The sequence below is a fragment of the Saimiri boliviensis genome, chromosome 2, assembly GCF_048565385.1.
Source record: "Saimiri boliviensis isolate mSaiBol1 chromosome 2, mSaiBol1.pri, whole genome shotgun sequence".
In the NCBI taxonomy this organism is placed as follows: domain Eukaryota; kingdom Metazoa; phylum Chordata; class Mammalia; order Primates; family Cebidae; genus Saimiri; species Saimiri boliviensis.
The window spans coordinates 217,163,446-217,187,411 of NC_133450.1; the positions used below are offsets into that span (position 1 = coordinate 217,163,446).

General features: G+C 60.3%; 1 protein-coding gene across 1 annotated transcript; it reads right to left on the reverse strand.

The window, feature by feature from the left end:
- Nucleotides 1–152: 152 nt before the first annotated feature.
- NR5A1 (nuclear receptor subfamily 5 group A member 1) lies at nt 153–23,656 on the reverse strand. Its single transcript, XM_074395323.1, has 7 exons — nt 23,620–23,656; nt 21,929–22,045; nt 21,710–21,851; nt 19,042–19,667; nt 12,399–12,518; nt 10,507–10,654; nt 153–1,949 (listed from the first exon to the last, which is right to left on the reverse strand). Exons 2-7 carry the CDS (start codon nt 22,028–22,030, stop codon nt 1,702–1,704), a joined length of 1,386 nt encoding a protein of 461 aa, XP_074251424.1. The 5' UTR covers nt 22,031–22,045; nt 23,620–23,656; the 3' UTR covers nt 153–1,701.
- Between the last annotated feature and the right edge of the window lie 310 nt (nt 23,657–23,966).

A 23,966-nucleotide genomic window follows, 5' to 3' on the forward strand; every position in this document is an offset into this window, starting at 1 on the left:
TCCCCGGGCGTCCCAGTGCCCCAGGGTCCGAGGGATGAGGTGGGGCCCAAACCCCAACAGTGCCTGGTGTCCCCCCGCCCAGCCCCAAAACCCATCTGCCTCCCCAGTTTTGAACCAAAGAGGGTCTGCATGCCACCTCCCTCCAGGCCAGAGCACTGCCCCACCCCCAGACCACCCAGAACCCACCGGGGCCGTTCTGCTTTGGCCCCAGAATGTAAACAGGCAAAGGTAGCTGGAAACTAATTGCAAAATTTATTCCAGGGCTGCGGGAGCTGGGGAGATTCTTAAGGGCACTTCTCGTTTCGGGGCTGTGGGTCTCTGGCCTTGGCAGGGGCTCACGTTTCAGGGGGCAGAGATGGGGACTAAGACAGGGTGGCAGGAGGCAGGAGGCAGGAGGCAGGGGTGCCCAGTCTCCTCCAACTGGGCAGGCTCAGCGCAAGCTGCAACAGTAACAGGAAAGCAGGGTGGACAGCAGGCACCCAGCCTGGGGACAGCAGACAGCCGAGGCCTCTCCCTAGTGCCTCACCCTGGAGAGTTTCTTTCATAACCTAGGGCAGGAGACCAGGGAGCTGAGGCCCAGCTTCACGAGTTTGCAGCAAGGGACCCAACAGGTTGGGGCCACAGGGAGGGGCTCAATAGCGCTGTCCCTGATCTACAGCCCCGTGCCCCTCCCAAGTTCACTTTCATTCCCACCCACAGACAGGTGAAGCCCCCAACAGGGTGTCCTGCTGTTCAGCGAGTGGGTGGAGGGCGGGCAACAGGTCTTCTCTGGGTTGGGGTTGGGGCTCAGAAGCAATGACCCAGCAGCACCTCAAGGGTACTTGGTAGGCGAGTGTCCGGGGAGAAACCGTCAGCTGTCCTTAGTGCCAGTCCCCAAGCCTCAGCTTCAGCCCTCAGATCTGTCCCCTTCCCTCCATCACAGCTTTCAAGGGGTATCTAGAAGCTTAAAAACAAAAAGTGGGGGGGCCCTCTTGACTACAACCTTGCAGATAAATACCAGCCTGGGAGGGCCGCCTCTGGGTGGGACTAGGATGTCGACTGTACCAAACGTTCTCCTCGGGCGGGAGAGGGAATCAGTGCTGAGCGGAGCAAAGTTCTTTCCCGATGATGTATCAAAGCTCCCTCTTGCAGAGCCAGGTGGAGTAGAAGGGCTAGGGAGGAGTCTTCCGCTGTCCTCTAGGGCCCAGTAGCCCCTCCCAGTTTAGCAAACTCAGTTATCCTTAGTTTACAAAACAGAGGACCTCCCTCCTGTTCTCTATGGGGGAACGCTGGAGATGCTCCCTCCTCCCCCACTTGAAACCTGCTCAACTTCTCCCTGTTTCCAGGAGAGGAGGAAGGGATGACCTCTGATCCAAGGGACATCAAGGCCCACTAGGAATCCCGAACCTCCTCCCCGGACCTGCAGGCTTCAGACTCCAGGAGAGACAGCTGGGAGCAGGGCAGGGGCTGGCAGGGGGTGGTTACCAGTCACCTCCTTTGGGCACTCCAACTAGCAGGCAAGTGCCAGTGGCTGGCCAGGGCCACCCCACCTCCGCCAGGCCCTGCCCAGCCCCACCCACCTTCCCAAACACACCGTGTCAGAACTCAGGGGCAGCGGCCTCTGGGACGGGGATGGGGCTCCTGGGTGGGCCTCAGGAAGTGAAACACCTGGAGCCCCACCCCGACCCCGACCCCAGCCCCGGCCCCGCCCCCGGCCCAGGCTCAAGTCTGCTTGGCTTGCAGCATCTCGATAAGCAGGTTGTTGCGGGGCATCTCGTTGCCCAGGTGCTTATGGTACAGGTACTCCTTGGCCTGCATGCTCAGGGCCCGCACCTCCACTAGGCACAGCAGCAGCTGCTGAAACTTGTCCCCGCAGTGTGGGTAGTGGCATAGGGTGTAGTCCAGCAGGGCGGCGTTCGCCTTCTCCTGAGCATCTTTAACCAGGCTGTGGTTATTCAGGAACTTCACGTCTGCAAAGGGAGGTGCTCGGTCACCATTGGGTCACCATCCATCCCCATCGCAGCTGGGCAGCGAACACTGTCACTGGCATCACAATGCCGCCTTCCCTATGACCACCAAAGACTTGCCACTGCCACCATCAACCACGCAACCAGGGTCTCCCTGCTGGCACCGTGTCACCATGACCATTGCTGTCATCCTGGTTCACAAACACCACCATCGTCACTGACACCCACGTGCCTGTGTTTTTCATAAACGTGGCCAGCGCCACCATCGACCACCCAACTACAGTCACCTGTCACCATCATCACTGCCATCATCACCACCGTGGTCACAATGAAGAGAATCATGAAGCCCGTCACCAGCCTCCCTGGGAGCATCCCTGGGCAGTTACTGAACCTGTCGGTTCCCCATCTAGAAAATGGGGGTGATAACAGTACCAACTTCACAACATGGTCCTGAGAATTTAGGGAGCTGCTGTGTGGAAAGTGCTCTGAAGAACAGTGTCCAGCCTGTGAGATGCTCGCTGGGCTGGGTTAACTGGCACCACAATAATGCCATCGTAATGAAAGCGGCTCTCGCTGCCAGGGTCAACCATTGCTGACATAACCAACACCACCCCCCCGGTACCATCAAAGCCATCACTGATGCCTCATCCCCATGACCACTACCATCCACATCCCCACTCTGCCACCATTGCCACTGTCACCCCATCATCACCACACCCACAGAGGCGCACTGTGGGTGGGAGGATCCCATCTCATGCCGAAACACATGAGGACTGGTGGCCTCAGTAAATTTTCAGGGGTTAAAGTCCCATCCATTTAGGGAGGGCTTATCTTAATTAAAGTGGTTGCTTTGCATTCAATTGTTGCAGAATAGAGTTTTGTAGTCCTTAATATAGAAATTAAGTACAGTTTACTTACTAAGGGCTTTGAAGGTTCTTAGTCTTTTTTTTTTTTTTTTTTTTTTTTGAGAGGGAGTCTCACTCTGGATCTCGGCTCACTGCAACCTCCTGTGTTCAAGAGATTCTCCTACCTCAACCTCCCAAGTAGCTGGGACTAAAGTCATAGGCCACCACACCACACCTGGCTAATTTTTTGTAATTGTAGTAGAGACGGGGTTTCATCATGTTAGCCAAGATGGTCTCAAATTCTCGACCTTGTAATCCACCCGCCTCGGCCTCCCAAAGTGCTGGGATTACAGGCGTGAGCCACCGCACCCGGCCGGTTCTTGGTCTTTTTAACCTAACTTTCTAAGTTATGGCCAGTATTACTGGGGATATGGGTAAGATAAGGGTTCTAGAAGGCAGCTGGCATGTTCTTGTAGTCTCCCCCAAGGCCAACAGAGAGGCTCCAGTACCCCAGGAAGGACTGTCATAGGGCCATGGGGAAACATGGACATTCACTGCAGGAGTGCAGGTGGGCTGACATTCTGATTAACCTGTCGCAAGCTGAAAATATCTTAAGTCAAAAGGCATTTCCTACACCTGACCTACTGCACATCATAGCCTGACCTACCTTAAATGCACTGAGATCACATTACCCTACGGTTGGCAAAATCATCTGATGCAAGCCTGTTTCACAATCCAGTGCTGAACGCCTCATGGGTTTCACTGAACACCGTGCTGAAAACCCAAAACAGAAGGGGTTACATGGGTACTCTGAGCACGCTTTCTGCCGAATGCATATTTTTCAACGGCTGCACCACCATAAAGTTGAAATTCCGAAGCCAAAGCTTGGGAGTCAGGGGCCATCTGTGCTCAAGGTGGTGAGGAGGTGGCCTGGATGGCCACATGGTGGCTGCACCCCCGAGGAGTCCTGGGCAATCGGCAGAAGTCAGGGAGCCCACACAACGCAGGGCAAAGGGATGCGCCTTTAAAAGCCTGAGGCTGAGTGGAAAACAAAGATCACAGAAGGGAGGTCAGGATGAGATCCACAAGGCTCAGCCATGTACATAAACTAGAAATGCCTGTTGACCTGAGGCAGTGGCTCACGCCTGTATTTCCAGCACTTTGGGAGGCCAAGGTGGGTGGATCACTTGAGGTCAGGAGGTTGAGACCAGCCTGACCAACATGGTGAAACCCCGTCTCTACTAAAAATACAAAAAAATTACCCAGGCATGGTGGTGCATGCCTGTCACCTCAGCCACTCGGGAGGCTGAGGCAGGACAATCACTTGAACCTGAGAGGCAGAGGTTGCTGTGAGCTGAGATTGCACCACTACATTCCAGCCTGGGTGACAGAGTGAGACTCCATCTCTAAGTAAGTAAGTATGTAAAAACATAAATAAATAAAGCTTGTACACAAAGCAGACATGCCACGGGAAGACAGGGGCAAACAGGACCACCTGCATTAATTATCAAGGAAGGGCTCCCTTTGGGGAGGGATGGAGGGGGTTTGGTTCTGCGTGCACCAGTGATTGAACAGAGGAGTGCCACTGATGTGTCCCATCAAGGTCCAGTGAAGAGACAGAAAGTGGGTTTGAACCCAGCCAACACTGAGGTGTGGTGGTCCCTGCCCCGCCCTGCCTGACTTGACCAGCCTTCCTCCTCCCTGGACAGGGAGAGCCTGGGTCAATTTCTTATCGCCCAAGTTCCTGCCACCACGTGCAGGCCTCTTTCAGCTCCTGGGCAGTGTTGCTAGCAGGTGCCCAGTATGGGGGCGCAGCGGCAGCAGGTACCCGCAGAATCTGTCCTGGGGCCTCAAATCCTAGCCCGGCCTTGCCTGGGATGGGGTGACCAGTGGCTCAGAAAACGGTCATCCGCCTACTGCCTCCCCACCCCATCACCCCGGCCCTGGCCCTGCAGCTGCGGGGGAGTCCAGAGGCAGCATGTGCAGCCCTTGGCCCCCTAATCCCCTTAACACCCTCTGCGCCAGGAGAGCGCCACGCTCCTGGCAACCCTGATCCCAGGCCGCTCCCAGTACGCCTGCCAAAGCCTGTGTTGTCCAAAGTCGGATTTAGGGAAACCCGAGCTGGACCTGGGGGCGGGTGGCAGGACCTGGCCTCTATCCTCCCACCCAGCCCGGGCTCCTCACTCTCCCTTCCAAAGCGAGCCAGGAGCACTTTCTTCCTCGCTTCCCCAGGAAGGTCACCATTAACCCTGAAGGCACCTTTGTGTCAATTACATGGAAGGTCCCCCTTGTCCAGAGAGATACTGCTGTATCTACCCAACGCCTCCTGGCCCAGGTGCTCTTGTGCAGTGAGTGACCTGCCCAACCGTATCGAGCAGCCCTACTCCCTAGCCAGGCCTGCCCCTGACATTCAAAGGTCAGGGGAAGTCATGCCCCCTCACTGGGCTCCTGCTGGCCTCATCCCTGTCCCATCTGCCTTCACTCCTCTCCCCAAGTCTCTTGACATTTCAAGCAAGTCTTCTGACAATTCATAATCGGGGTCCAGAGGGGGACAGGGACCAGCTCAAGGCCACACATCAGTTAAGGGGCTTGGAGGAAGCAGCTGGAGGGGCAGGACTGGCCAGGACGCCGCAGCAGGGGCAGGGACGGGAGGGGCCGGGAAGACCAGGGCTTCGGCTTTACCGGGATTTACTGTTCTCAGCAGCACCTCGCCAGGGCCACAGAAGCAGAGTGCGGGGGTGGGTGCGGAAGGAGGATCGGAGTCAGGGATGCCCCCCACCCCCAGCAGTTCCATGGCTTCCCAGTTGTCAGCAGCCTGGAGACTCTCACTGCCCCTGAGAGGTCAGCCACAGGGCTGGGGGAGGGAAGCACAGTCGCTAACGGAGCCACAGTGACCACAGTCCAAAAGCCCAGCCCCAGTTTCCCGGGTACCCCCCAGACACCTTGCACCCAGCTCAGTTCATCTCGGCAGACATCCAGACTGGCAGAGCAGTGCGTCCCCAGGGCTCAGGGAAGCGGGGCCTCTGAAGACACACAGATGCCAGAGCCTGTATTCAAATCCAAGTCTCCCATGATAGGCAAGAGGGCTGGGTCCCCCTGCCCAGGAGTTGGGTCAAGCTGGAATGCCCGTTCCTGGGGGATTGGACATAACTTTACGTTCCATGCAATCCATGAGTCCTGTCCAAGAGCCCCCATCCTGGGGTCCTAGGTTTCCCCCAGAGAGGCTACACTGGCCTCTGGACTTGACTTCCTCCTCACCTGCAGACCCTGCACAAGCCGCTCCCCTTCTCCAAGCCTCTCTGGGCCCCCAGTCTCTAAAGAGATCATTGAGAAGTTTCCAGCGGATAGTAACGGATGTGACGGTGCCAGCAACCCACGGAACACCACACCCTTCTTCCAGCACGGGAGCAGGGGTCAAACAACCCTGGAGACACCCCCTTCACGTGTCAGGGGTTCAGATCCCAGCTTTACAACCAGCTGGGTGACCTTGGGCAAGTCACTTCCCCTCTCTGAGCCTCAGTTTCCTGTCATCTGCAGAACAGGGGCAAATTCATCTCTGCCTCACAGGGCAGCTAGGAGCTGGCTCTCATCTGCATGCCCAGCTCTGGGCCCCGGCCGCCCGAAGGTTGTAGGCGGCATGTTGGAGAGGAGCCTGCAGCCCCCCAAGCCCACTCAGCTCCCAGCACTCCCGGCAGTGGAGGTGGGAGGGAGCTGGGAGATGGCGCCCCCACCTCGGAGAGAGCAGCCCGCTGGCTCTGCAGAGCTGGGGGCCCCCAGGTTCTCAGAAAAGCCCCCTTTTCATGGTTTAATTGAATATTTGAATAATCCTTTCATTCCAGCGAGGCATAAAGAATGTTGTCCCAATAGCAGTAACTCAGGCAGGCGCCCCCGCGCACAATGGCCCCTCGAGTGGGGCTGCTATTCAGGCCGCCTTTTGTTGGCGCGGAGCAGTGGGTAAATTGCAAACGCTTAAGGGAATGCTGCTGCCGCCGCCTCAATGGAAGTCAGGAAATCGAATGTTAGGTCAATCCATTAAGCTTCGATTAAGTCCTCGGGAGAACAATGCCAGCCGGGCCCATCTTCATAAATACCGTGATTGCCGGGAGAGAGGCACTAATTTTAATTAAACCTCCTTACCTGCCTCCTCACCCTCCCGAGACGGCTATTTAGACACCAAATGGCACCCTTGTGCGAAGGCAGGCGCGAAGGAGGCGCTCAGTGAGCCGCAGGGCGGTGGGGCGGGTGGGGGGACACTGGCACTCAGGCTGCCCAGGGCGGAGCCGCCCCACGAAAGGGGACGCCCTGCTCGCCAGCTGGAGGTCTGCTGGCAAGTGGCGGTCCCTCTCCCGGTCCCAGTTTCCCTGGAGCCCCAGCTCTGGTGGTCTGGGCAGGATCAGGAGAGGACCCCTCTGCTGCAGACCCTGTAGTCGGCTCCAGCCGAGCCCCAGGTCTAGCCTCTGCCAGGGCTCTGGGCTGCCAGCCTGCCATCCTTTTCCCATGCTGCACTCAGAAGGGTCTTGATAAAATGCAGATTTCATCATGTTACTGCCTGGTTAAAATCCTTCCCAAGGGAAAGTTCAAGGTACCAGGCCCCGGCATTCAAGGCTTTGCACAGCTCAGCTCCTGTCCCCTCGCCAGCCTCCTCTCCACCCAGTCCCCGCCCCCTACTGCCAGACAGAACTTTCAAGATTCCCCAGAACTTTGCACAAGCTGCTCCTTTAGTCTGGAAAGCCTTTAATGCCGCTTGCTTTTTTTTCACCCAGAATGCTCCTACTCATACTGCTAGGCCCAGCTCAGAGCCCCCACCCCCCGGAAGCCTTCCCTGATAGCCGGGTGGCACTGGTTTCTCCTCTCTGGTCCAACCCTGATCACACTGAACTGATGGGGCTCCTCTCTCAACCTGGAACTGGCCACCCAAAGGCCTCTGCCCGTCCCCCACACCTCTCTCGCTGCTTGCCGTCTGCTGGAGTCCTGGAATCTCTTCCTGTTCCTCCTCTGGTAACCCCAACCTCACCAGGTTCCTGGCCTGCTGGGCTCAGGGCTCCCCCACCCACATCAGCCAGACCCACGGTACGGTGCCCAAAGATAAGACACTGCAGACACACAGCTCGTGATGAAGATGGAGAATGTGAGCTGGTTCATTCATTCATTTCATTCATTCATTTATAATGGTGAATAAATGAAAGGCACATTAACTTAATGGTGATTATGACTAAAACAATTCTGAGACACATACTTCCCAGAGCGCTGGGCACTTTGGGGGAACTCTCTTATTCAATCCTTGTAGCAAGTTAGAGATTAACTCTATTCCATCCCATCTGCACCACTGCAAAAAAATTCATCCCTCCAGAAAACTCCTACTCATCCTCCAAAACCCTGCTCAGATATCTCTCTTCCAGGAAGACTCATTCTACAGATGGGGAAACAGAGGCTCAGAGAGAGCAGTGACTGGCCCAAGGGCACACAACCAGAGGGCAGATTTAGAATCCACTCCTCATCCCAACCTAGTTCCCTTTCCTAACACACACAACACTCATGTGCACGCACACGCCCTTCTCCCCCCAACTCAGGCCTGTTGTAGCCCAACACTGGAGCCCCTCGAACCTTCAGGCCTCAGCTGATGCATCAGGCATAAAGGCTGATGACTGGTGTGACATGGGGGCCGGGCACTTCCAGTGTTGAGCGTGCCCCCACACCTGGACCCAAGAGAAGAGCGCTGAGCTCTGCCATCTTCCTTACGCCCCAGGGAAGAGGGGTCCGGGATTCACCTTCAGTGGCAGCCAGAGCTGTGCTGGGCCTGGCATTCCCAAGTGTCTGGCGCTTTGGTGAGAGGAGGGGCTGGGAGCCAAGACACTGTCCCTGCTCTTCAGGGGACACCCAGGGATAGACAGAGCCCTGGCAAAGAAGCCTGGTGACTGGCAGCCCACCGTCAACCACTACCCCACCCCCCGCCCTAGGATCCTCCAGTGGCCTCAGGATGGCAATCTGATCAAGAACTCTCACCCAAACCAGCCGACCCTGCAAACACACGCTCCGATTCTAGGTGCCTCCCAGCACCACCCTCCCCGACAAATTCCTCATGTTCCCAGATCTCCAGCTCTCCCCAGTCACACACGAACCCCTCGCACAGCCTAACACATAAGAAGCCACAAGCGTGTGAAAGTCCGTCATTTGCACGTGCAAGCACACACGCATGCCCAGAAATAGAGACACAGGCGCTCGTGTCATTCCTGAAGGCTCCACACCCCCACCACACAGGCCCCCGCCACGCACGTCTGTGACTGTCTCCTGGGCCAGTCTGCTGAGCCTGCCAGGCTTTGGGGAGGGTGCTGCTGCAGGCAGAGGCAGGAGGGAGCTTCCCCAGCCGCAGCAAGGATTTCAGGCCACAGCTCCTAACTGGCTGCCAAGATCCTGCCCCTCCCCACCCCAGTGGCTGTCCCCCGCTGACCCCTGCAGAGCCCTGGCTGGTGTCCTGAGAGGTGGCTTAAGGTGGCCTTGCAGATAAGCCCTCCAGCTACCAGCCTGTTCTGCCAGAGTCAGGAGACCCAGCCCACTGCACCCAGCCGCATGGCATGGAGGATGTCACCAATCCTGCCTGAGCACTGGGCTTCCCAATTTTCATTAATTAATTCCGTCTTCCCCTCTGCCTCCGTAACACTCCCCACTCCTCCCTCTCTCTGGCAGGCACACCCTTCCCAGACTATGACTATAATGCCAGCCACCAAAAAATATCTTAATCCTGCCCCATCTCTAGGTAATGAAGCACTCACTCATCTCCTCTATTCCATCCCATCTGCACCCCTGCAAAAAATTCATCCCCCCAGAAAACTACTCATCCTCCAAAACGCTGATCAGATCTCCCTCTTCCAGGAAGCCTTCCAAGAAGAGCTCTTGCTCCCCACCCAGGGTTCCCTGAGCCACACCCATCTCTCTATCTCAGCCCTAACCGTTACCCCAGCTGTAGGTCTCTTCTTGATTGGCAAGGGACAGCTGTGTCCTCAGCATCACTGGGCATGGGGAGGGCATTGGTGATGGCTTGCCAGGGAGTGAGGGTGCAGACTGGAGTAGCCCAGGTGGGGTTGGGGTCAGAAGGGCAATGGGAGGGAGACCTGGGTGTCTGCGGAGCGGGGTGGTCGGCCGGGCCGGGCCGGGCCTGCCCTCTGCCTCTCCTCTTGCTTTCTTTTCCTCCTTAGCGCTGCTAACAACCTTCCTGGCTGTGCCTGCCTCTCGTGTTAGGAACCTATGTCTTACTAATCGTATTAAGCTCACGATCTGTCTCCCCTGGAGAAGGTCAGCACCTCAAGGGCCGGGCTTTGGGATTTTTTGCTCACTGTGGTATCCGAGGCGCCTGTTTGTAGAGTGAATGAATGAATGCATGCGTGCACAGGCAAAGGAGTCCGAGTCCCAGGAGCTAGACTCAGAATTGGGGCCTCCTAGATCCGGGGATTAGGGAAAACGGGGACCCAAGGATGCGAGCCTGGAATAAAAATCCTGGTCACAGGGGCCACCAGAGGGAAAGCAGTCCCCATTTAAGAGCCAGGTCCTAGCCAGGGGGCCTCAGACCTTTGTTCACTGAGTAGGTAAGGGAGGGGCCTCTCTCCCCTGAGGCTCCTTTGTGGCCACTCCGGCCACAGCAGGGCTACCTCTCCAGTCTCACCCACCCTCCTGCCCGCCCCAAGCTGTCTCCACCTCTGTGTCATGGGAGCCGCACTCACCCAGGCTGAAGAGGATGAGGAACTTGAGGCAGACAAACTCCTGGCGGTCCAGCTGCAGCGCGAGCAGCTGCAGCACCAGCTCCTGCGCCCGCAGCACCAGGCTGTGCAGCAGGGAGCCTGCCTGGGCGGCCACCGTGGTCAGCTCCACCTGGGGCAGAGGGCACAGGACGGGACAGTCAGAGGACATGGGTCTGGGCAGGAGGCTCTGATTGGAGACAAAGGGGCAAGGGCATGGATCGGAGGTGCCCTTGAGAGGGCAGCTTAGATGGGCTGGGGTCAGGAGGGCCCAGCCTTGACGCTGAGCCAGGCATGGGTGACATCTGTGCAGCGCTGGGGACCCTTTCGGGACCCGCCTTTCGAACTCTCCTCAACCCACCAGGTCCGGAGCTGAGGGCACCCCTGTCCTTCACACACTAAGCCAGCACCAGGCTCAGCAGAACCAGCGGCTCAGGGAGCCCCACTACATACCGGGAGGGAGGGCTCAGGGAAGGGCAGGCCTCCAAGGGGACACGCGGACACACTGACATGGCTGCCCAGAAACTCCACGATCACACCTGCATGCTGGGTCACAGCTCAGCTCGGAGACACACACACACACACACACACACACACACACACACACACACACGCTCAGTCACAGGGTCGCCCACTCCAAGAAGTGAAGGCACACACATGTGCACACGGCCACACCCGCCCTCGTACACTCATACAGCAACACAGACATATTCCCATGTATGCATTCACATTTACGAGGTGATGGGAAGGCCGTGACACCCACACACTGATGTGCGTGGAGATTTTGCGCAGTAAAACACAGGCAGGCACACACACACATGCCATTCCCATGGCCAGAGACTCAGCCGGCGTGCCAACCTCACACCTCACACAGACTGCAGGCACCTGCACTCACAGGAAACCCCCAAGATGCCCTCTTGGAAGCAGTGCTGCCCACCCATGCCCCTGTGGCACTGAGGAAAGAGCTGAAGATGAGGAGCAGGGATCTGGGGGTGCTGCAGTGAGGAGCAGCACCTGCCTCCCCACCCTACAACACCCACCCAGCCCACAGCCCCTCCCGTGTCCCCACGTGGGAGTGAAGCTCCTGCCACCAGGCTAGACCCTGAGCATCAACCCCCTTCTCTGCCTCCCTCCCTCCCACTTTCCCTACACTGGTCTCACCAGACGAGTCCTCCTCCCTGGCTGTGTACCCGCCCAGATGCCTCCCTCCCATCCTGCCCCTCAGCTGCCACCTGGTGTGTCCCTCCCCCACCTAAAGCTCTCCCCAGACCCGGCTGCCTCTGGAGCTTCTCCTCCCCAGATCCTCACTCCCTGCTCTAAGGCAGCCCAAATTCTGACTCTGAGCTCTCTGGAGCCCTTTGCCCATTCACTCATTCATTCATTCAAGAGTCAGGGCCTGCAAGGTCTTACCTGCTAACCCAGCCCTAGCAACCCTCCAGCCTCCCTCATCCCTCACCTCAGGCCGCCTCCACACCAGCCCCAGCAGGAACGGGGCACCACACTTCCCCGCTCTCGGAGCCTGCAGTGGAGGTGAGGACTGCCCCCTCACCCCTCATTCCCCAGCCAACTCTAGTGTATTCTTTCCAGACCCAAGGCCACCATCAGCTCCTCCACAAGCTTCCCCTGACCTGCCCACACCCCCTGAGCTGCTCCTCAGAGCAGGGATCCCAGGGGCCGGTGCCCCTCAAGCCTGGCCCAGGGCTGCTCCCGGAGGGGTCGGGCCCGTTGTGTCCCATGAACGTAGGGAAAGGGCTGATAATCAAGGTGCCCAGAGCCAGCCCCGAGAGGCCTGGGTCCTCTCCGGGGCCCTGAATTCTGGAAATGCGAAGCAAGGCAGGAGCAGGGCCCGGGGTGGGCGGGGCCCAGGGGTTGGTCACCTCCTGCCCGGTGACCAGCAGGACGCTGCCCTCCTTGCCGTGCTGGACCTGGCGGTAGATGTGGTCGAACACCAGCAGCTCGCTCCAGCAGTTCTGCAGCAGCGCCATCTGGTCCGCCACCTGGAAGGAAGAGGCAAGTGGGGGCCAGGCTCCAGCAAGCATCAGACACCTTCCTCTCACCCCTTCTCCCAGCTGAGACCCCACTGGGTGTACAGCCTGGGCAAGTTAACCTCCCTGTGCCCATCTGCCTGAATGCCTACATTACCCAAGTGCAACAGGGGTCTGGCCAATTAACAGGAGGGTGTTTGGGGCGTGCATGGGCTGGGCTTCAGGCCCCAGCTCTGTCTCTTGTATGACTACACAAGTCCTGGTAACCTTTCTGTGCCTTGGTTTTCTCATCTGTAAAGTGGGCACAGTACTGAGCAGACAGTCCGGTCCATGTTAGGTACGCCATACATGACAGTGACTCACGTCCACAGAAGTGCTCTGCGGAGGACTCCTACAAATGCATGCAAGATGGTTTCTAATCTTAACACTGTGCACATTTAAAAGCCTGTGGCCACACCTCTGGCAGCCACAACCACTCAAACAAGAGCCATCAGGAAGAAGCCAAGAGCTTCCCCCTGGGCCTACCCAGAGCTCTCAGGCTCAGGAGAAGTCAGGAGGTCCCACCTGGCCTGTGGTCAGGCCCAGGGCATGGGCAGGGGGGCAGCAATGACCTGGCACCTGAAGCAGAAACACGGCAGCGACAAGGAGCCGATTCCCAATGCCCAGTCTGTGATGAGAGGCACCCGGAGCAGGGGCAGGCCCAGCCCTTTGGAGTGTCCTTTGACTCTGCAGGACTCAGAAGCAGAGCCAGGGATCCCCTGGCCCCAATCTCTAGTTTCAGCTGAAGAATCTGCCACCCAGAGAGGGCAAGAGACTCTCCCGGGATCACACAGAGGTGGGGCCAGGCCAGGGCCTCGGCTGGCATTCCTGCTGCACAGTCTCCGCTGTGACAAAGCCAGCCCTTCTGGCTGGGCAGATGGTCCCAAGCAGACACAGCCCGGTCCCCTCAGCCCATGCCACTCATCAGTGGCCACCATCGACCCCACAGACCCTTCCGGGGCACCTTCCTGGGCCGTGCCCTGTGGTGAATGCAAGCCATGACAGCTAACAGTCATTCCACGGCGGCCCTACAGCCACAGTCGCTACCTGTGTGACGGAGAGAAGCTGAACGCAGAGAGGTCACCCAGCTCTGTCCAGCTCCAGATCTGCGCTTCTAACCACTAGGTGCGGAGGAAGACCTGCCGATCACCCCCCCTTACCATCCAGGAGCTCCTGGTCTCACAGGCTCCCTCCTCCTCTACAAATCCCTACCTGACCCCTCTCCTTCCTCGAGGCCCGCCCACCCTCTGGACACAGAATCTGCAACATCTCGTGGCATCAGTTAAACGCTTCGGTCTTCGCCGATGCCTATGGGGTTTGGGGAGGCAGAACCGCGTCTAGCTCTTCTCCAGGCCCCAGAGCAGGGGTCAGAGCGGCTGAGGAAGGGCAAGGTACTCCCCAAGACAAGCAGAGAGTGCAGAGGGACCACTCCCCACCTAGGGGCTCTGGGCCAGAGGGGAACCAGCCCAAGCCTGATTAACAGCTCTCTCTCTAGGAGGTAGAAGCCCCCTCCTCCTCTCTGTTCCCCTTCTCTCCTGGGGCATCCCTGGGGCCTTTGTCCTCAGGCAGACAGAGCGGGGCGAGAAGGAGAGAGAAAAGTCAGGACCGCACACAGACGGGCCTCCGGGCCCACACAGTGGAGGAGGGAAGTCTGTGTTCGTTCCCTCCTTCCCCACCTCACCTCTGGATCCAGAGCCCACACCTCGGTCCCACTCCCAGCAAAGCTTTTTTCCCAGAGCCCCGACCGTCAGCCAGGCCCCAGGCTCCGCCCTGGCTGGGAGGAAGCAGGAGACAGGCCTGGTCAGAGGCCCCCTCAATCATCTCTCCTCGGAAGTGCCGTCCCCCATGGAGCGGAGGTTTCCAGGAGCACCTACCAGCAGGCATGTCGCCCAGCGCAGCACAGGACACCTTGCGCCTGCCCTGCTGACATTCGGTCCACTTTACAGATAAGGAAACAGAGGTTTGCCGGAGGCACCACACAGGCTGCAGGCAGCTGGGCTCTGGGGACCCTGGGAACTTCCTGAGACCCGGGTAGAAGGGGCCTGCCCAGGGGTTGCACTGGCAGCAAGAAAAACTCTTAGGCCCACCCTGGGCACCCAGGTAGAGGCAGTGGGGAGGGTGTGCAGGGCCGGGCTTGGCCCCCACCCCTCGGAGGCCCACAGGAGCAGACACCCTTGCGCCCAGAATGAAGGCACAAGGGGGTGGGGAGGTGGCAGAGGAGCGATAAGGGGTAGAATGAGGAGATAAGCCGAGCTTTGGGCAGAAAGCAGATGGGTCATGGTGACCCGGCTGGCCCAGCCCTGGGAGCAGACTCTGTACCCAGACCTTAGACCCTGGATGGGGCAGCCCTGCCCGGTGTGGCTGATAGTGGTGGCAGGGGCAGAGAGCCACAATATGGTGGCCGAGGCTTTGGTGCCCCGTGCCCCGTGTTTGAGTCCCCATCCGGCCATGCATCGTCCCCCTCCACTCCAATTTCCTGTTCTGTGAAGCAGGAAACATAATTTCTCCCTTTTTTGGTTAAAGCATAAGAACACACGTAGTAGGGCTGCGTGGGGATCTGCTGCTGGCTCCGTGAATGCAGCCGGCCGGGCTCCCACCTGCCCCTTGGCCAAGCAGGTCTCGTACTCACTGCTGGCCTTGGGTGGACAAATGGACGCATAAAAGCACCAAACTCCTAAACGCTCCCCTCCCCACACAGATGAGGGTGGGCGTGCGTGCACACACACACACACACACACACACACACACAGACACACACACACACACACACACACACACACACACCCCTCTTTTTATTTAAAAGAAAACCAGAGGGCCGTAGCCGCCAGCCTTTCTGCACGAGAAGGCAGGTGGCTAAGAGGTTCCTTTAACCAGAGAGAGTTGCTCCCATTAGCCTGGCCCGTCTGCTCGGCCCATCAGCCGTCCACCCCTCCTGCCGGCCCACCACAAATCTTCCAGGAGCCTTGACGCTCTGCAGGCTGCCTCAGAGACTGGGTATTTATGGGTGCCGAGCTGACCTCCCTCCCAGCAGGGCCTCTCTGGAGCCCCCTGGGGTCTGATCGGTCTGGCTGTGAAGGCCAGCGGGCTGTGTAATTCTCTGGTGGCTGACACGCCACGGGCTGGCTGCTGCGCTCTGCCGGCCGCGTGGTCAGGGAGGTGTCATTTGTCTGCCCAGGACTGACAGTTACTGCCGCTTAAACTAAACCGTCTATCTGAGCAGTTAAATCTGCTGTCCGTGGGGGCCCCGGAGCTGGATGTTGAGGGTGAATTGATGTCAAGATGGGTCACTGGACACTCCTGGCCCCCGCCACCCCTCCCGGGTCCTCCCTTGTGTCCCCCCAGCCTGTCCTTCATGGTAAGTGACCAGAGAGGCTGGCTGCCTGTGCCCTGGGCACTGCTGCCCACCAAGAGGCAGGTACAGGTGAGTTTCTGCCACTTTGCAGGGAAAAAGTTGCTTTATAAGCAAAGCGGCCCCAATACAGTCCCAGAACGATCATGTGCTCAGAGGAGCTTGGGAACAGTGTCTCTCTCCCTGCTGTCTTCCTGGCCAGGCCCACATAAGCCTGCAGGCGTCGATTAAACGGTGGAGCTCAGAGGGGCAGAGAGAGGACGCGTGCTGCAGCCCCACTTCCGAAGCCTGCCCTGCCACGCTCAGTTCTTCCCCTGTCCCGGCTCACTCACCCCTTACAGCAACCCTACAGGGTGGACACCATTCCACCTCCTCCCATTATCAAGATGAGGAAACTGAGGCCCGGAGGAGTGAAGTCACTTGCCCAAATCATACAGCAGGTAAGCAACAGAGCTGGAACTTGACAACAGGCCTCTCTGATTCTAGTCTTTGACATTCACTTCTGTGCCACTGTCAGAGCTAACGTGCTGGGATTGCGTGAGATGGAAAATGGAGACAGAGGGACTCCCAGCCCAGCTGGGAAAGAGGATAGGGGAGGAAGACCCCAAGAGGACGTCTGGAGCCCAGCATCAGACACAACTGGGGTCCCGGACCCCTGAGAGTTCAGTTGAGATTCCAGGATGCCTCCTGAGCAGCAAGATGCCATCGGCATCAGAGGGCTGAGCGGACCTCTGCTCAGAGCTCAGGCTCTGCCGGGGGAGGCCCTCCCCAACCCAGAACCTGGAGCCCCAGCCAGCCCCGGCAGGCTATCCATCAGCCTCTGCCCAAGGATCCACTCCTGGTCCCAGCTCTGCTCTGACCTTGCCAGACTCTCCGGCCCCACTTCCCGGGCCCACTGGGAACTCCCAGGACCTGATTCACATTTCGGGGCCTTAGTCTATGCTGTGCCCACTGCCTGGGATGTCCAGAATCGTCTCTACTTTCCAGAAAGGCACAGAACTCATCTCTGAATCCCTCAGAGCTGTTGGCTCTCCCCCGAGGGCTCCCTCTGCTCCTTCAGTGGCTCTCAGAGCCTGGGGCACCTTCACTGGCATCTAGGTGCATGTCTGACGTCTCCTCCAGGCTGCCAACTTCCTGGGTCCAGCTGATTTAATGTCCCCAGTGCCCAGGCCAAGGGCTGCTCCACCCCCAGAGCCAGAGAGCCCCCTCTTCTGTCTGCTAAGATGTGTCCCGTCCGGAGGTGGGGAAATGAATGATCAGCCAGAAGGGATGCCAGAGTCACACACACCCCTCCCACTTTTTTGCCTCCTCACCACCTCTGGGCTTTGCAAAGAGACACCAGCCCAGGGCCCACCGGACCAGTGGAAAAGAACTTCCATGTGGCTGACGGGAGGTGCTCTAAGGGCTGGGCTGGTACTTATCTGCAAGGCCTCTTTACAGAAGCTGGTGACCACCGCTTACAATCCTGGGCTCAAGTCAGACTTTGGGAAGGGGAAGCAGGAAGGTTTGGACCACGGAGGAGCCAGAAGCAGGAAAAAACACTCAGCAAAGCTGGGACAAAAGCCCTTCCCATCCTGCGTGAAAATCCCCGGGAGACTAGGAAGGCAGCCAGAGGAAGTGCCCTGCCCCTGAGTCCAGGGTTCTGGAAGGCCGGGAATGCCCTGCTCCTCCTCCCCGCTGTGCAGGGGCTGCATGGGGAATCTGAAGGGAAGCTGGCAACCAGTCCCTAGTGCTTGGGGTCCTCATCTCCACCATGGCCTCATGGTCAAGAGCGTGCCTTTGGCCCCATCCATTAGGTCAGACCAGAGACAGTGGTGAGAAACCCACCCCATGACAGACACATGGTGCAGCCCCAGGCCTCAGCATGACGGGCCTCCACAGTGGGAGTAGTAGCCGCCACCACCACCGATCCCCGCCTCCCCGACCGCCCAGGCCCCAGTCCCACGACGCCGCTAGGGCTCGGAGCACCCACGCCCCACCTTCATCCCCTCCACGCCAGCGAGGGCAGGCAGCGCCCCCAGCCCATCCGGCCTCCTGCCCCTGGAGGAAGCCCAGGCCCAAGTGGCGCCACACTGACAATGCCGCTCAAGGCTGCAGTGGCCCCAGCAGGGGGGGCAATGGGCCCTGCTGTTTACACCCAGCCCCAGAACAGCCAGGGGGGCAGCCTGGGAAAGCCAAACACCGATAGCTTGGGTTACAGAGTGCCTGAACCCACACCAGGGCGGGGCAGGCCTTGGCCAGCTAGAGAGGCCTCTGAGGAGGTCTCAGAGAGCCAGGGCACTGGAGGGGCAGCTCTGGGGCCTCGGGCTCTTCAAGCCGCTAGGTGGGAAGACTGGGAAGTTCTTTCTTATGTCAAGCCTCAGTTTCTCCTGCCGCTTTCCTGATTTTGTAGCGTCAGGTACCTCAACCCAGGAGGGAAGGCTGCCTCGCCAGGGGAGATCAGTGGCAGACCCTGGAAGCCACCACCTACCTACCCACCTAGCTCCCTGAACACACACACACACACACACACACACACACACACCACCACCACCACCACCACCATCCAGCATAAACAAGATTTGCAGAGGCAGGAGGATCTTTCACCTCAGCTGGGAAGAAGGGCCCACGGATGTCCCGGACTCCAAAACACTAAGAGTCCCACCTGTGTGTGCCGTCGGAGGTGGCGAGGTTGGCCTCCCTGAATGGGAGGCCAGGATGGGCCAGACCCTCTTCCCAACACTGGGCTGAAGCCTTAGGAGACAAGACAGTCTTCCCAGGACTCCGCTAGTCCTTTGAGGGAGCCCAAGGCCTCAGAGAACGAGGGAATGCATACTGAAAGAGCCTCAGAACAGGGAACCGCAGAGACAGAAGGGGCTGCAGAGACACTGAGAAGCGGAGAGACAGCACGCCAGGGAGAGAGACAGTAGGAAGAGACAGGCGCAGGGACCGAAACAGCAGAGGCTCGAGGGGCTCAAGGAGAAGCAACGGGAGGGAGCCGGGACCCACGAGGCTGTGAGAGAGCAGAAATGCTCTTCAGTGTCCCAGGGTGGCCTGTGGGTCCCCAGACACTGCCTGAAGCCAGTGGGTAGGAGTGCCCCATCTGAAGGACAGTCGGTCTAAGGCTTGGGCAGCTGGGAGGACAGCCGGGCGGGAGGAGAGACTCACCTCCAGCTCCTTGAATACCATGCACCTGCGAGCCCAGTCCACAATGGAGATGAAGGTCTGGTCGGCCATTCTGCACAGGAGGCCAAATGCTGCCGGCTGGTCGGGGCGGCCTTTGGTGGGCTCCTGCAGGCAGCCCAGGATGCGAGCCCGCACCTGGTCCTCATCCGGCTCCAGCTGCAGCAGCTGCAGGATAAGCTCGGGCACGTTGGGTCCTCCGGAGAAGGGCTCTGGGTAGCCATACGGCAGCCCAGGCTGGGAGGGGCTAGCGTAAGGCTCCGGGTACTCAGATTTGATGGCACGGCCAGGAAAGGCAGGGTAGAGGTAGCCAGCCAGTGGCCCATGGGCACTGGGCACGGCCATGGGCAGTGCTGGGGCCCCAAAGTCGCCCAGCGACCCAGCAGGGGGGCCAGAGGCCAGGCCCTTGGGCTCAGGCACATGCAGGCTGGGGGGCAGTGTGTAGTCCGGCGCCGGAGGGGGCGGTGGGGGCACCCCCATCGGGGGTCCCGTCTCCAGCTTGAAGCCATTGGCCCGAATCTGTGCCTTCTTCTGCTGTTTCAGGGCCCGGTCCCGCTTGTACATCGGCCCAAACTTGTTCCGGCCGCCCCGCATACGGTCAGCACGCACGGCTGTGGGCAGGGGCAGAGGATCAGGCTCTCCCTCTCTGAGCTACCTTCCATGCCGCCTGATCACTGATCCTTTCCAAACACATCTGCTCACTCTCTCCCCTGCTCAACACCCTTTCATGGCTCCCACTGACCACAGGGGAAGTCAGTCTCCTTTGCCTGGCCTTCAAGGCCCTGCTCAGCTTTTCAGGCGATCTCTGCTAAGGCTCCTCTCCTTCCACTCCACCTAACTCACCTCCACTCCTCTGCTTGACACATCTTCTTCCTCCACCCTGCCTTTCATTTTCCTTCCGGCTCATACCTTTTTTTTTCTCTCTCATGGTTACTGAACACCCAGCCTCAAGGTCACTACTTCCAGGAAGCACTCCTGGATTCACTCAGACTCTACTGTCCTTGCCCCACGTGTCCTGTCCTTTCCCACTCTAATCATGCTGAGTGGATCACACCATGTGCTCCTGCAGGCTCAGCCCTGGGCTCAGATGCCCAGCACAAGGCCTGGCAGGGAGATGGTGACCGGAAGGGGACCCTGGTCAGCCTAGTTCACTGCTGGCCTCAGGGTCCAGCTGCTTGTTGACTGACTGCCTGAGGGTTGAGCTTCTGCTGCAAAATGACTCAAGTGTCCCTCACTGGCTGCAAATGTGAAGCCGAGTTTAGAGCCAGCCAAAGCTCTGTGCTGGGGGAGGGGACTTCTCTTGCTGACCAGATGCTCCTCGCTCTTCCGCCTGGCCAGGAATGTGTCATCAGCCAGACCCAACAGGTGCATCTCTGCAGTTGCAGTGTGCCCCCAGCCCCTCTCGGACAGGGCCCCAGCCTGCACTCTGGACGATGGGAAACAGCAGGAGATAGGGGCTGGGGGGCCACCTGGCCAGTTTTCCTGCCCCCTGGGGTGGGCATCGCTGTGCCTCTCCTCAGGTTGCACAGGAGTTTCTGCTGCCCACAACGCCAGATCTCCGGCCCCTCGGGACCTGGGGTTAGGGGCCCATGAGGGCCCCCAGGAGCTCAAATCTTTCCTGCCGAAACGTCTCTCCTCCTCTCTGGGCTGAGGGCTAGGGTTGAGGGTAGGGAGGCAAAGAGGGGCCTGGGTTCCTTGGGGGCAATTCAGTTGTCCCCCACTGCCCAGCCCCCTTAGGGCCTGGCTAAGAACATGCCGGGAAGGCAGTGACCACCCAGGCGCCTCCACCGTTCACTGCACTCACTAAATGGAGGAAGGCACTGCCATTAAGGCCGTTTTTCTTTTTTTTCTTTCTCTCTTTCTTTATTTCTTTATTTCATTCTTGCCAGGATCTCTCTCCTGACCAGGCTGGAGTGCAGTGGTGTGATCATAGCTCACTGCAGCCTCCACTTCCCAGGCTCATGTGATCCTCCTGCCTCAGCCTCCTGAGTAGCTGGGACTACAGGCACCTGCCACTGTGCCCAGCTACTTTTAATATTTTGTAGAGAGGAGGTTTCTCCAGATTGCCCAGGCTGGTCTTAAATTCCTGAGCTCAAGTGATCCTCCTGCCTCAGCCTCCCAAATGCTAGAATTAGAGACATGAACCACTGCACCCCGCTATGCTCATGTTTCAAGGGGAAATCTTCGGTTCAGAGAGGTTAAGGATTTTGCCCAGTGTCACCCAGCCTGATTGACAGTGCCGGCACTGCGACTTGGCCTCTGCCGGCTGGGGCTGGGTACTGGGGGGCGGGGGCGATGGCGACCTCCTCACGGAAGGAGGGGTTCTGCCCAACGGGTGCTGGGGCCCTGGCAGGGGCTGGGGAAAGGATCATCTCCAGGGAGTTCATTTTTGGGTACTTGTCGGCCCAACCCAGGCCGGCGTTGCCTGCGTCCCTTCTCACCCGAGGCCACCTTGGGTGATCGACAAGACGAGCGCCAGCGTCTGCTTCCCTTGCAGCGACTGGGCCCTAATGTCGCAAGAGGGGCCAATCACTGGGCCCCAGAAACTTCGTGAAGGCCAACGATGCTATATCCCCTCAGTCTCTCTCCCAGCCCCACTCCCTGCTCCCTGGGGCCGTCAGGGGTCAGGGGTCGAGGCCCACGCGGCGCGCACCTTCCAGGCGCATCCCCACCGTCAGGCACTTCTGGAAACGGCAGAAGGGACAGCGCTTGCGCTGCGTCTTGTCGATCTTGCAGCTCTGGCTCTCGGTGCACGTGTAGTGCTTGTTGTTCTGCACCGTGCGCTTGAAGAAGCCCTGTGGGAGGGAGCGGAGAGTCAGCGGGGTCCGCCGCCCCCGGCCGCCGAACCCCTGCCGCACGCCCGGCCGCTCACCTTGCAGCTCTCACACGTGAGCAGTCCGTAGTGGTAGCCGGACACCTTGTCCCCACACACGGGGCACAGCTCGTCCAGGTCCTCGTCGTAGGAATAGTCCATGCCCGCGGCGTCCGCCTGCGGAAGAACAGTGGGTCGGCGCGGGCCGGTGGAGACCCGCAGCCTGGGGTCCCCGCGGCCGCCGCCCTAGCCGCTATCCCCCGCCCGTCGCGCGGTCCCCTCGCTGCGCCCAGGCGCTGCCTCCGGCACCCACCGAACACCCGCACAGCGTCCCGGGGTGGGCCCGGTGCAGGGCCCCGTGCCCGGCCTCCCCCGCCCAGGCCCCGCGCTCCCGCCCCGCCGGAGGGCTCCTCCAGCGTGGGCCCCGCCGCACCCGATCGGGGGCCCTCAGATTCGATGCGCTTCGACTCGGATTCGTTTGTCTGAGAACAAAACCCCGATTCTGAGAAAAGGTGATGGGTTCAGCCGCGGGGAAGACGCCAGGGGACCCGGGAGCGGTGGGGCGCCCGGTCCAGGTGTTCTGGGAACCCCACAGAGACGAAGGAGGCAGAGACAGAGTCCGGGAGAGACAGAGATGGGAGGAAACCCGGGCGAGAGACGAGGACCGACGCCGCGGGGCGCAGAGACCAGGCCAGCCCCAAAGTGCCAGAGACACAGAGACGCCGAGCTGGAGAGAACCCGGCGGGGACGAGACATAGGGAGGGATGGAGAGAGACAGGGAGGCAGAGACAGAGAGAGGAGAGAGGGAGGGAGGGAGAGAGAGGGAGAGAGAGAGAGAGAGAGAGAGAGAGAGAGAGAGAGAGAGAGAGAGAAAACGAGAACGAGGGGTAGGGGATCAGATCCAAGAGAGACTCGAAGAGACAGCGGAGGCCCAAAGAGAAAACCCCAGAGAGACAGACGCAGAGCCAGAGACACAGCGACAGACGAGAGACAGAGACGCCGAGACGAGGCCACGGAGCGACAGACACGGAGAGAAAACCTGGAGGCGGAGGCGGCCAGCCCGAGGGTCGGGGACGGGGGACGCGCAGAAACCGGCGGGCCGGGAGCCCGAGCGCCTAGGAGAGGCCCGGCGGGGTCTGACCCGGGACGGGGACCCGGGCCGCGGGAGGCGGAAAACGACGGCGCCGGGACCGAGAGCCCGAAACGCGGAGCCGCCGGGGCCCCCGCGCCGGGGAAGACAAAGCCGCCGCAGCGACGGCAACGGGAGGCGCAGCCCGCGCTGCCGCCGCCACTGGGACGTCGGGCGGGGAGACGCGCAGGGGGCGCGAGGCGCGGAGACCTCGGGCGGTGGGCGGCGGGCTCCGGGAAGCCGAGCCCGAGGCGGGGGAGCGACCTCGGGCGGAGAGGCGAAGTCCCAAGGAGGGAAGCGCGCTGAGCCCGGGCCCGGGACGCGAGAGGGGGCGCGACGGAGGCTGCTGCCGGCCCGGCGCCCACCTGGCCGCTCCCGCGAGCAGAGCCCGGCGTCCCTCCCGCGCGGAGCCCGCACCTCCCGGCCGCGCCGCCGCCGCCGGCGAGGAGCCGCACCCGGGCGCAGCGCCGCCCGCCCGCGATGACGGCCGCTCGGGCCGGGGGCGGGGAGGCGGGGGCGCGGGGCTGGCGGCGCGGGGCCTCGGTTCCCCCCTCCCGCCTTCCCCCCCTTTCAGTCTCCCCGCGCCGCCCCCTGCCGCCGCCGGGGCCGCTCTGAGGCGCACCTGGGACCCGGGCCCCTCCGCCGCCACCGCGCCCTGCGCCAACCCGCCGCGCCCGGGCCGGGGGCCGGCCGCTCTATATCGGCTCGTGCGGTATCCGGGGGCGGAGGCCCAGCCGCGTCCTCCCCCCGAGCCCGGCCCGCGCCCGGCACCCCCTCCGCAGCCCGGCTCGAGTCTTCGCCCTCATCCTCCCGGCCCCCCCACCCAGCCCCTGCCGAGCTCCCCGGACCTCGAGAGCCGCCAGAGAGCGGCGGAGCCCGAGGGCCCCGCGATCTGGGCAGGTGTCGGGCGCCGGGGGCCTCGGGCCACCCGCCTGCGGTGGGAGGAGGCAGCTCCTGTCTGCGAACCCT

Coding starts and splice junctions, on each gene's coding strand:
- NR5A1 (XM_074395323.1), bottom strand. CDS start 22,030: ATGGACTATTCCTACGACGAGGACCTGGACGAGCTGTGCCCCGTGTGT. Junction 21,852..21,928: donor TCACGTGTGAGAGCTGCAAG/GTGAGCGGCCGG, acceptor TCCCTCCCACAG/GGCTTCTTCAAGCGCACGGT. Junction 19,668..21,709: donor GGTGGGGATGCGCCTGGAAG/GTGCGCGCCGCG, acceptor CCCTGCCCACAG/CCGTGCGTGCTGACCGTATG.